Here is a 12,795-nt window from a genome sequence, read left to right as displayed (position 1 = left end):
AAAACCCCGTCACCTGATAGAACGGTTTAGATAAGGCTGGGGCCGGGACACAGTGGAGATGGTGACGAACGGCAAAGGGGACAGGGAAAAGGGGGGATGAAAGGGTTATATTCAGTGTGTTAATAGACTTATTCATGCTACACCAAATAACGATCAGTTGCCTTCATGAGGCACACTGACTGCAGAGTTTATATTCTGAAATTCCCCTCTTTGGTACAATTCAGTTATGTATTTGAATTGACTGTGAATGAAGAACTCTATAGGATGGTGAAAGGGTACTTCTTTTTATGATTAGTTTCAGGTGTACAAAACAATATAATAGTTAGACATGTATACTCCTCACAAAGTGATAACCCTCCTCCCTCAATTTACTACCCCTCTGATAACGTATATAGCTGTTACAATTCCATTGACTCTTGTCTCTATGCTGTACTCCATATCCCGTGACCATATACACATATATATGAATATATGTATTCATATATATATTTAATTATAGATGACATTCCATAATATTCAGCTTTAGGTGTACAGTGCAGTAGTCAGACAAATACACAATCCATGAAGTGTTCTCCCTAATAAGACAAATGCCCATCTGACCCCCTCAAAATCTTTACAATATTATTGATTATATTCCCCAAACTGTATGAAAGGGTACTCTCAGAGAAGATGGGAGGAGGGGTGGGTCTGAGTGCATTTGATGGAACTCTCCCTTCACTAAAGAAACACACATACACACATATTATATATATATATTATACATATATATAATATACATATATATATAATTTGTATATATGTATATTATATATTATATATATTATATGTACTGTGTTTCTCCGAAAATAAGACCTAATGGGAAAATAAGCCCTAGCATGATTTTTCAGGATGACATCCCCTGAACATAAGCCTTAATGCATCTTTTGGAGCAAAAACTAATACAAGACCTGGTCTTACTTTTGGAGAAAGATGGATATATATATCCTTGGATCAGTTTTGCAAATTTAGTCTGTAACGTAGTAGCCTGTGCTGGTCAGGGGGCCGTGCTTGGTTTTGCTGTAATGTCATCCTAGGGACTACTACCTAGAGAAGACCACCTTAGAGATGAAGGCCACTGGTCTTTTTACAATTCTTCCCTGTTATGTAGAGGGAGTTTTGCATTTTAGAGACTGGTGTTATATCTGAGCGTCTACTGTGAAAGCTGCAATTTTGTCTGCAAGGGGAGTGCCGTGTGTCTTCACTGAGTGTCAGCCCTGAGAAGGACTCATAGCCCTCTCTTCTGTTCCCCTAGAGCATCAATTGAAGAGAAATATGGCAAAGATCTGCTCAACCTGTCTAGGAAGAAGCCATGTGGACAGTCTGAGATCAAGTAGGTGCCACGTTTCTTTCTGGTTTCCAGGTTGGCTGATACTGCCTGGAGCCCCTACCACTTCAGCGGACAGAGCTGGCCAGTGGGTAAAGAGTGTTGGGTGAAAACAGTTTTTAATGTTTTTTCTTATTTCCAGTTGTGACAAATATAGGAAAATAGAAAGAAGGTTAAAACAAACTTTGAAGCCACAACCCATTATTAATATTTTCTAAATTTTCCTTGAAGTCCTTTTCTATGTATATTTTTTCATAGTAGGATTATATTGTATATAATTTTATATTAGAAATTTAATAGAGGGACTTCTAAACACACACACACACACACACACACACACACACACACACACACCCATATATAGTTTGTAATAACCATGAGAGACTGTCTTTCACGCTATTTTATAGTTCTTCCCACCTATGTGAGATTTCTGTATCACAATTATTTATTCTTCCATCATTCCTGGCTTCATGGACAGTCAGACAGGAACCTACCCTTAGCCTTCATAATTTGTTTAATGCTCTTCACCGTCACCATTTTGAAATTCTTAATCATTTATAAACAAGGGGTCCCGCAGTTTCATTTTGCAGTGGACTTTCCTTCTCCACAACAAACGTGTTGAGGGAGGCTTGGGAGAAAGTTCAGGCAGACCTTTGCAGGCCACTGGAGATGCAATCACATCCCATAGTGACGTGCATACTGCTTTGGCTGTGCTGTCGACAGCGGCCTAGGTGCCCTGAGGTCTGTGTCCTCTCAGAGGTGAGAATGGGGGCAGACATGACATTGCCTTTCCTCTTCCCTTGTAACCTGCACCCGTGTACGCACACACTCACGGGCATGCGCCTCCCAGACTGCAAAATACTGGATTATTGAAAAGGAGGAAACGTTGGAAGATATTTAAAATACTAATGGGTACATAAGCCTGAAAATGTATTATCCTCAGACCTAGAACATTGGTCCGAGGAGAATTTATTGATTGATTTATTGATCATATCTTACTTTCGATGCTGTGAATGAAAAAATTTAAAATACACTGAAGTGTAAAAAGACAACCACAAAGAACCCATCACCTAAATTTAATGATTATTCACCTTTGCCATATTTTCTTAATGTAATTTGGAGACTTTCTCCAAGTATTCTTGGTTCCTTTTAGTGATTAACTGTATTTAGAGATGAAACTCTTAAGTTCTAGCCTGGGTCATTGTCATGGAGATGTTCCTGTTTCTAGATCCTTTCAGGGGATACATTTTAAAAGCATGAGTTCATATTGATATTTCCAATTTCAATTTAACTTTACAGGATTTTACTTAGCTTCTTTAATTTTATACTTATTTCCTTTTGCGCTGAAAATCTTGCTTTCTGACAATATTAGCATAATTATTTGCTTTATATACTATATATTAAAATGTTTTAAAATAATAATATCAATATTGCTAGTAACAATAAAACTTCTGAATGAAGTTTAACGTTTCTTTGCAGTTCCTTTTGCTCTTATTGTTCACATGAGAACACTGAGTTCTAATGTCACTTAAAATATTTATTTTCTCTGCCTGATTAGGTAGCCCATTTCATACTAGTTTAAGTTCATTTCAGTTTGTTTTAAAATTTAAGGATGGTTTTCTTTTCCCTGTTTGATTTAGTTTTATTTTTTGAATATGTAAAACATTTACATGTTCACTGGTCAAAACTGTCCAGACTTGAATAAGTTGCACTGTCATTCCAGGAGGGTTTAGAAAATTTCAAGGAAGATTAGTGGGTCAGCTGATTAAAAACAAACCAACAAACAAAAAACCCCACCCAACTCTTATTCTTCATTAAAAAAAAGCATAAGCCGTTTGGGAAAATATCCAAACATTTTTGAGGGAGATGATGGAAAGACCCATATTCTCTCACAAAGCACTTCTTGGAAAAGCTGTTTAGCAGAATGAGTCTGATCCAAGATGGTATTTCTTATATTCTTACACATTTGAATTGTAACTTAGTAAATTCATAGAGAGACTCCCGCACCGTTCGCTTCTTTTCTGTGATAAAAGCCAGTCCGTTTTCCTTCTAAGAGTATACCTCAGAGCAGAAGACAGAACAGGATATGAGACCTGGGGACTTCATTATCAAGGGTGAAGTGAAACAGGTGACTTCTGTTTTTGTCATCTCCAGGATGATCTTTAGGAAGGTGCCTTAGATGAGAGTGCATGACTGCTTAACCATGGGCTAGGTAGGAGTTTTCACCTCATTAGCCACATTGAGAGACTCTGGCCTCTGAGGGGTCTTGTTAGGGTTTAAGGACAAAGTGCTTATTAAAAGGGTGATAGACTATTGTTTTTTGCACAGTAAAGGAGAACACCAGGCAGAAGAGGAGGTGGAGGTTGCTGCTACCAACCGCAAAGCTTAGATTCTATCCCCTGATGGTCATCATGTCCTGAACATGGGCAATAACTATTAAGTGATGATGTGAGACAACAAAGCTAATGACAAACTAAAGGGATATTGGGGCTACTCCGGTAGTGGCCCATCATTCAGTCACTTAAAATGGGAGAAAAATTTAAGACCCTGAACAGACTATTTATCTGTAAGCCTGGATTTCAACTCCATGACTCACAATAGGGCCAGATTTCCAGTTGTATCTGCTGCCGTATCCACCTTTGTTTCTTACTAATTCCAGTAATAAGTCCGCTCTTCAGTGATGCTCATTCATCTTTCTGGACCATTGATGCATTTGTTTGGATGTGGACACTTTTCCAGTGAACTGTGTTCCTTGACAATTTGTATCCTAAAATGGGTAAAGTGTATGGAAAATGCGCAGTTACGTTTTTCTGCTTGATATATTTGTAATAATTGGAAATGTTTGTGTGAGAAAAGGCAGGGAGAAATAAGAACCCTTTGTTTAGGAATAAATAGACAAAGTGGGAAAAGTGAAATAGCTATCTGATAAAATATAAATTTCCCTACAAGTAATCAGCATATTTTAATATTAAATTCTAATGAAAAACAATTTTCCATTGAATTATGCTGAAGATACCAAGGAAGTGACTAATAAATTAGTCCACGTGAACTTTAGGGAAACACTGTAGGACTTCATCTTTATGTAGATTTGCTAAAAGCATTTTTATGTGAATGCAATTTTTATGTGAAAGTAATCCGGAGGACAAAAATTTTCAGGCTAAGTTAGGAACCAGAATCAGGGACAGCATTTTACTCTATCCAATTCCCAAATTCCTGTAATGTTAATGTTTGCAATGATGTTCTAGGAATCATTATTTTAAAGATGGCATTACCCATTTTCAGCTATATTAAACTGACTCAAATCCTTAAAAAATAGTGAAATAGCTAAAAGAAGGGGCCAATTGGAAAACAGAAAGGTTTTTACTTTGCAAAATATCAGAACTTGCCACATAAATACAGAAAATGATCCATGATCCTATGTTCTTGTGGCTAGGGGAGCATCAATTCACAAAGTCCCATTCCTACTTGAGTGGCTGGAGTGAGTCGAGGGAGATTTGCTTCCATGAAGACAGCAATGAGCAAGAAAATTCCGAGGGCATTTTTTCGTATATCTGTTGGCCAGTGGCCAACATATGGAAACAACCAAAGTGTCCTTCGATAGATGATTGGATAAAGAAGATGTGGTATACTCGTATATACACACTGGAATACTACTCTGCCATAAGAAAAGATGAAATACCGCCGTTTGCGACAACATGGATGGATCTTGAAATTATTATGCTAAGTGAAATAAGGCAGACAGAAAAAGTCGAGAACCATATGACTTCACTCACATGTGGGATAGAAAACTGAAAGCAACAAAGGAACATGACAAACAAAGAAACAAAAGCTCAGAGACACAAACAGAAGTTTAGTGGTTACCAGAGTGTAAGGGAGGTGGGGGGATAGTAGAAGAGGGTAAAGGAGGTGAAATGTATGGTGATGGAAGGAGAACTGACTCTAGGTGGGGAACACACAATGGGATTTATAGGTGATGTAATACAGAATTGTACATTTGAAACCTATGTAATTTTACTAACCATTGTGACTGCAATACATTTAATTAAAAAATAGATTCCCAGGGCCAATTCACATCAGAAAGAGGTTTAATTAAGGAAGGATGGGAGAGAACTAAAACCATGGCCAAGGGGGAAGTCTATAGGAGGAAGAACCGTGGGTAGTAAGAGAGGGGAAGGGGAAGATTGAGAGAAGGTATGAAGAATGAGTCATGGCCTCCACAGAAACTGTGGGATAATAAATGTGTGTTGTTTTAAGTTGCTCACTTTGTGGTAGTTTGTTATTCAGCAATAGAACCCTAATACAATGTGTTTCGTGTCTGTCTCCTCCATTAGACTCTGAGGTGTGTCTGGTACCATTGACTCACCAGCATCTAACACAATGTCTGGCCCATAGTTGATGCTCAATAAGTATGTGATGCTTGATGAATGGATGTAAAAACAGGTGATCAGGAGCCAGAGTTTGAACCCTTCCTTTATGAGCTTGTCTCCGTATTTCTAATGACCATACTTTAGAGAATGACTGGTCTTCTTATTAGAAAGGGACTATAAGTCCTGTATTCACCATTGGGAAAATGAAGCATGAAGAATTTTGGCATCTACCCAGATGGACCCAGATAGTTGAGAGAGTAAGAAAGAGGAGACTGGACTGGATAAGCCTTGATCTTTTGCTGTCTTCTCAAGCTCACGGGCAAAGATGAGTCCACAGGCTCTAAGTTAAGATGTGGGCAGAGAGAAGCATGCAATGGCATAATAAGATTGTACAGCCAGTTTCCAGAACTGAAATTATACATGTGCTTGTTTTTTAGCACCCTGAAGCGGGCCCTTGACGTCTTCAAGCAGCGTAAGTGACTCTAACAATGTATATGCTGTCCTTGTTAAGCTCTGTGTCTGTCACCGAAGATGGGTTTTAATTTCAGCCAATCTCATATTGGGTGAAAAAAAGTTAAAGCCACTCCTAAGATGAGAAATAGCTCTGCAGAGTTGAAATGAGCCGGAGAATCCTCCACACCTGCGTATCAGGACGTGCATTTGCCTTCCTTAGAGCAGTAGTTCTCACACTTGAAGTCTAGGGTGAGACCCTGGCACTTTGGTCTTCAGGGGATCCTGCCCAGTTCTAATATTCCCCAGGCCTGTTACTGAGAAACTGCCTTTAGGATTTTCGATTCTTCAGAATACTTGCTGCTTCCAAACTAAGGATTTTACCAAGGCATAGTATGTACATGTGCTTACAGTGTTTCTGTAGTCAATTGAGTGGTTCTAGACCTTTGTAAAGGTTAGCTAAATAAATATTCATCTTAACTTTTCCATCGAAGGTGTCCTCTTCCCTCTTTAACTCATCAATGAATACACTTCTCAAGGTATATGCACAGTATCTTTTCATGTTTCTTTTGTGCACTGCAAGGCCAACCATGGTGGCCCAGTGGGACTTCAGCATAGGCTGGGTCTCCTAAGCATACCTATTTGCCGTTACTTGTTTTCTTTTTTCCCAACAAGTGGTTTCATTTTTTTATTAAAATAATAAATATTTGTATTAAAAATTCAAGTGAGACAACTAACTATGAAGAAGATAGTACATACCTGAATTTTCACTTCTTACTGCTGAGCAGTTATTGGTGAATATGCCTCCAATGTTTTTACACAACACACACATACACACGTGTGTATCTATTCATATAAATGAATATGATTATAACATGGCAGTGCTTCAGAATCTATCCATTGGGGCATATGTTTTTAAAATGAAACATGTCAATTTCTAATCATGCTAGCAATTTGGTATGTATCTTTCAAGACCTTTTTCTATGCGTTTACAATTCTCAGTCTCTTTCTCTCTCTCTCTCTCTCTCTCTGCAGACATACACACATGTACAGACATGAGTGAGGTTTTATATAAATGAGATTATACCTCTCTATAATTTGCTTTTTCATTTAAAAATGTAGCAGAGACATCTTTCCATTTCAGTTCATATGGATCTACCTCATTCTTTTAGATTTAAAATATTTGATTTTACAAAATGCCAAGTTACTTCCAGAAAGGTTATATGGATTTCCCCCCCATCAACAGTGCTGTTTTCCCACAGGCTTGCTAATACCACAAATTTTCATACTTTAAAATTTTGCCAAACTGAAAGGTAAAAAATGATCTATTTCTGAGTTTTAAAGTTTCGCATTTTTCAATAGTTTAAGGCTGAATATATTTTCAAATCTTTATTGGCCATTTAGCAATCTTTTAAAAATTTTATGTTTTCTAACCAACTTTTTAATATTGTTTTAGATAGATAGATAGATAGATAGATAGATAGATAGATAGATAGATAGATAGATAGATAGATTTGCTTTGTGGAAACTCTTTTAATATAGCTATTTACTCTTTATTATATAAATTGCAAATATTTTCCAATTTGTCATGTATCTTCTAACCTTGCTCAGATTATCTTGACACACACAAGCTTAAAATTTTTCTTAGCTCAGATCTATTAATCTTTCTAGCTTTAATGCCATACTTTAATTTATTTTTTCAGAACAAATAAGATAAAATTTTTAGTTTTTCTATTATAGAGGTACTTTGCTCATTGCAAAGATCTTAGAAACTAAGGGGAAAAAGTCAATAATAATCTTTCTATCCAGAGATAACTATTGGTAGCCAAAATTTTGGGGTATGACTTTCTTAAAAATGTTCAGGCATATGAGATGTGAGAGATCTTTCGTGGCCTCTAATAAGAAATAAGGTCAAATTTTCAATTGGAGCGCGTTTACTAATGTCTCTTAGCATGTAAACTCCATGAGCTTCTTGCTGACCCTGGGCATACACTAGGTTAGTAACAATTAGTGGCAGGAGGTTAAGCTAAAGATTTGCTAGCCTTGATCTTGGTAGCTAGGGCACACGGACAGTCTCAAAATATGTTGGTGACCAAATGCAGTCAGTTAATTTAACCATTTGCTCCATATTATATATATATATATATATATATATATATATATATATATATATATATATATATATATATATTTAAATTGTGTACAGTTTTGTGTATTTGAATTCAGATATGTAGCTCTTGTTTACTGTTTCTTTTTAAATTCTTTTTGCAGAAGTAGACAATGTGGCCCAATGTCATATTCAGCTTGCACAGACTCTAAGAGAAGAGGCCAGGAAGATAGAAGAATTCAGGGAAAAGCAAAAGATACAACGGAAAAAGGTGGGGTTTGCATATGTGTTAAGATGTTGCTTTCCTTCTGGCAGAAAACTCCAGGCTTGCTTTTTCATTAAACTCCTTGTCTCGGCTCCCGCATTCATGCAACCATGCTCTTCTTTGAACCTATGAGATCATTTATCAGGGAACCATGTAGGAACCATTTATCAGGGGACTCAGTCTAGACCGTTATGCCTCTGTGCCCACTCACACCCCAGGCAAGTTCTATTTGAATTCTGGCAGGATTCAGGGGTCCAGCCTGCTTTCCTCTTCTTTTCATATCTGCTGCCACTATTGAAAATGACCGAAAGGGGAATCCCTCTTTCTTCAATAGAATCTAGCACATCCAAGCTGGTGGGCTCCCAGACCACACTCCTTCTGGACAAGGCACGAAGGGAGGGGTAAGAAGTGGAGGAGGCTCACATTCTCTTTCGAAACTATAATGTACTCCAACCTGCATATTTTACAAATAGGGAAAATGAGGCCCTGAGAAACCAAGTTCTTTTTGTGCTCTAAGCAGATGTGCATAGGTTCTTTTTTCACTGATGGGATTTACTCTGGCCAACTACGTGGAAGGAGATGGGAGTGAGCAAGTTAATAAAACTGGCGAACATTTGAGAAGTTAGAAGGATCAAGTGTTACTGTGACGAGACCAGCCGCTATTCTGACTCCCTGCTATTTTGTTCCTAAAAGACTTATATGTTCAGGGTGGCCTGGCAGCTGAGTAGGACCCTCCCAGAGTTTTTGTTTTATTTTGTCTCCAAGGTTGGAACTCAGTTTCACATGGGGGACAAGCTCTTCCCTATCTGGCATCCAAAGATTTCCACTCAGGTCTCCACAGACAGCTCTGCATGGACTTTTTCGAAACTGTTCTTCATCCTGACTTTGTATTGTCCCAAGGTCATTGTTTTTAGTGTGTGGAGCCAATAAACAGCCAGCTGTTAAGGTTGATGCTACCCATACTTTAGTGTAGCCTTGGTCTTGGTAGCTAGGCCAATGCTTCACGCAGGGACAGTCTCAATAAATGTTGGTGACCAAGTGCAACTTTACCTGTGGTTCTTCCAGCTCTTGGTGGCCACTTGGCATTTGGAGTGAGTGGCAGAGTCTTAAGATCCTGACTGCCTGACCTCTGTTGTCATTTCATGAAAAGCTCTTATAGCTGTGCCTCTTAACTAGGATGGAAGAGTGGAAACTAACATTTAAGGAATACCAGTCAATCGCTTTCACATAAATTCAAGCTTCATGTACCAGGTCTGAGGGGTCCATCTGGCCCAAAGTATTTTTCAGAGCAGAAATAATATGTATATTACACCCACTCATTGGACGGTCAAACTATTTTTGGCTGACTGTGCCAGCCCTGCCCGACTCTTTAGAGGAATCACAATTTTTGAAGCAAAATGCCTTGGACAACCAGGATCTGTGCATACACCATTTCCACTAAGAGGAGAGGAAGGTCATTTCCTCACGTATTCAAGTGACCTCGGTAGCCCTCGTCATTTCAGAGAGCGTTTTGTTAATGTTGCAAGGCTGCACAAACTTCCCTTCCCAACAAGTTGCAAAGAGCAAATTTTCATAGCGAGAGGAAGGTGTTCTGAGTTCTCTTAGGCAATAGAGCAGCCTGTGCTCAACCCACCACTGCCATCCTATCCACCCTACATACTGTGCTCTCAACGGCAGGAAAATGCCTTCTTGGCTTTTGCGAAGTTTATTAATATATTTGTAATTACCTGTGTCACAATGAACTCTGGATTGTACCACTTCCGTGTGTACATACTTTTTTCTTAAAAAAAACATTCGAACTTTGGAGGAAAATGTGTCAATGCTAACTTCTCATTTTCAGTGGTCAAACCCTGCATGCCTTTCTTGGTCTTTCGCTTCTTGGAAATGAAGCCACTTCCATGTATTAAGGAAAGCCATCAAGTTGGTTTTGTTTAGTAAATGGGGGCAGGGAGACGTGGGTAGAAAGGCTGGTCAGACAGAAGTCTGTGGTGTAGTCTCTTATACAACTAACACTATCTGAGAGTGGGGAACAATAGGGATGGAGGCATCCTTCCCTCACTGAGTATAGAGCGTAGCAAGAGAGACGGACGTGACATGGCCATCATGACAAATGATGAGTCTTAAATGGTAGGGGAGGTGAAGGTGCCACCTGAACATACAGTGGGGACACCTAACCTAATCTATGGGTCTAAGGAGGTCTCCTGGAGGAAGTGACCTTGAAGCTAAGGTGAAAGGCAGTGTAGGTGGGGGCTGTGAGAGAAGAGGCTGTCACTGCTGGGGGTTGGCAGGGAGGGAGAGTCTGTGGAGCCCTTCCCGGGAGGCTTGACGTCTTTCTTCCCCAGCCCAGGCCTAAGTCTGACAGGGACAGCACAGGGTCAGTTTCTCTCTCCTCTGATGCCCGTATGGTTTTACCGTCTCCGCTAAGATTGGGATGATCAGGCAGAACTTTGTCCTGCCTGTGTAGAGGCGCCTGCTTTGTTACAGAGCAATGCTTCTAGTTTTCAGAATAAAGTCTGAGTGTGGGTAGACAGACCACTAAGCAGCTATTTCAGTAATTTACTGCAGGGTCATTTTGGTCATTTATACATTTCTTCTTCCTTTTTACCTTTTCTCTTCTCCCCACCCTATAGCAGAGATGATTGTGTTTTGCGTTACTGTGAGTTGTCAATAACAAAACAATCAAATTTTCATTGGATTTGGTCTGGGCAGAAAGTCTGAGTCCTAAAAGAAGGATTTCCCCAAGGACACCTGAAAGAGAACCCTTGATTTACTGGGGCCACCATGAGTGGGGTCACCCAATAAGTGAACATGGACATGAGGAGACTTAAATCGAGGTGGTGTAGCAGACAGAGCAGGACTTGGTGTCGCTGAGTGGCCTTGAGCAGAGGCTATAACCATCACCTCTTGGGACCCAGGGGTCACGCCTGTCAGGTTAGAGCGTAGACTGCTGCTCTCTAGGATCCTGCCCACCTACAGATGCCAGGAATTCTACAGATGCCAGAGAGAGGAATGACATGAAGTGGAAAGGGTTGGCTCATAGGAGAACTTTGTAGCCATCAGAGAGGTGTTTGAAGCAGGTGTTACGTAGAGCTCAGGGATAAGCAGGTCTGGCTTGGGCCGGAAACTATAAAATAGTAGCAGCTCCCAGACTGGAAGAATGGCAGTGTGTCTGTTTGGACCAGAAAGGACCATGGACCAGACCAACATTGCTAACTGATCTGCTCCAGGGAGCCTGGGAAAATCAAGAACCATTATTAAATAAATAAACCCAGCTCCTTCTACTGGCAGAGGCACATGGGCTCATGTGCACCACACAGCTCCCTGTCTGCGATGGCAAGGGTGTTGGAGCCCTGTCTGTTCTCTATGTCAATGGTGTTTTCCCATTAGTAGGTGCATGGCTACTTCCTGGTCCCTCACTTTCAGCTGGGCTGGAAGATGACTCCTCAGTTCTCTGAGGGCCCCTTGGGGCTCCCCAAGGGAATTTCACATATTCCACAAAGCTATTCTTCAAAGTGAAACCATTCCAATGATCCTATCCAGATATTTTGAAAATCTATATTTGTGTGTTATAGTAACAGACAGAAACTTAATTTTCCAAAAGAGAAGCCACATTTGAATGTCATCTTCAGTATTATTATTTTGCATTATATCATTTTGCACAAGAGCAATGTAATGTCCTTGCTTATTTTGAATTATTGCATCTCTTGGCCTTTTATGTACCCATTTGCTTTTATAGAGCCACAATGAGGATTGTGGTAGTTTAGGGTAATGATTAGGAACAAGGGCATCAAAATCGGGTTCCTGGGCTCAAATCCCAACTCTACTAATTGCTGCGTGTTAACTTTGGTAGATTAATCCACCTCAGTTTAGGGTCAAGAAAATACTTAACAGTTGTTATGATGGATGACAACTGCTTAGTACATAATAATGCTTGATAAATGGGAACGAGGATTTTTATGTCTGAGAGGTACATTTTTATTATTAGCTCTATTACCTTGACTAATACATGTATTAATGTCACAGCCACAACAAAGAAATTGCTCCCGAATGAACTTGACAGAGTAGCTTACATTTCCTGGATTAGATGGAGTAAAGAGTAGGAAAACAGCTTCTAATTTTAGCTGTCCTACAAACATTTATTCCCTTCATACTGCCTGGGCTCCTTGCTGTTTAAGGGTGTACCACTGATGGATGCTACAGAAGTGAATATCTGTAAGTCCCTAATTTAACTGTGTTGACCTAA

General features: G+C 39.5%; 1 protein-coding gene across 1 annotated transcript in view; it reads left to right on the top strand.

Annotated features, from left to right (window-relative positions):
* The window catches only part of PSTPIP2 (proline-serine-threonine phosphatase interacting protein 2), a 77,854-nt gene that overhangs the window by 48,200 nt on the left and 16,859 nt on the right, over nt 1-12,795 (top strand). Inside the window, exons 3-5 of the mRNA XM_019739716.3 lie at nt 1,292-1,369; nt 6,168-6,202; nt 8,452-8,558. Coding sequence (XP_019595275.2) covers nt 1,292-1,369; nt 6,168-6,202; nt 8,452-8,558 — 220 coding nt within the window. The remainder of the gene's footprint in view (nt 1-1,291; nt 1,370-6,167; nt 6,203-8,451; nt 8,559-12,795) is intronic.

This window comes from Rhinolophus sinicus, chromosome 4 (genome assembly GCF_057876585.1).
Source record: "Rhinolophus sinicus isolate RSI-liver-muscle chromosome 4, RSI-T2T, whole genome shotgun sequence".
NCBI classification, from domain to species: Eukaryota; Metazoa; Chordata; class Mammalia; order Chiroptera; family Rhinolophidae; genus Rhinolophus; species Rhinolophus sinicus.
The sequence above is the reverse complement of the archived record's forward strand: the minus strand, read 5'-3'. Positions and strand labels throughout refer to the sequence as shown.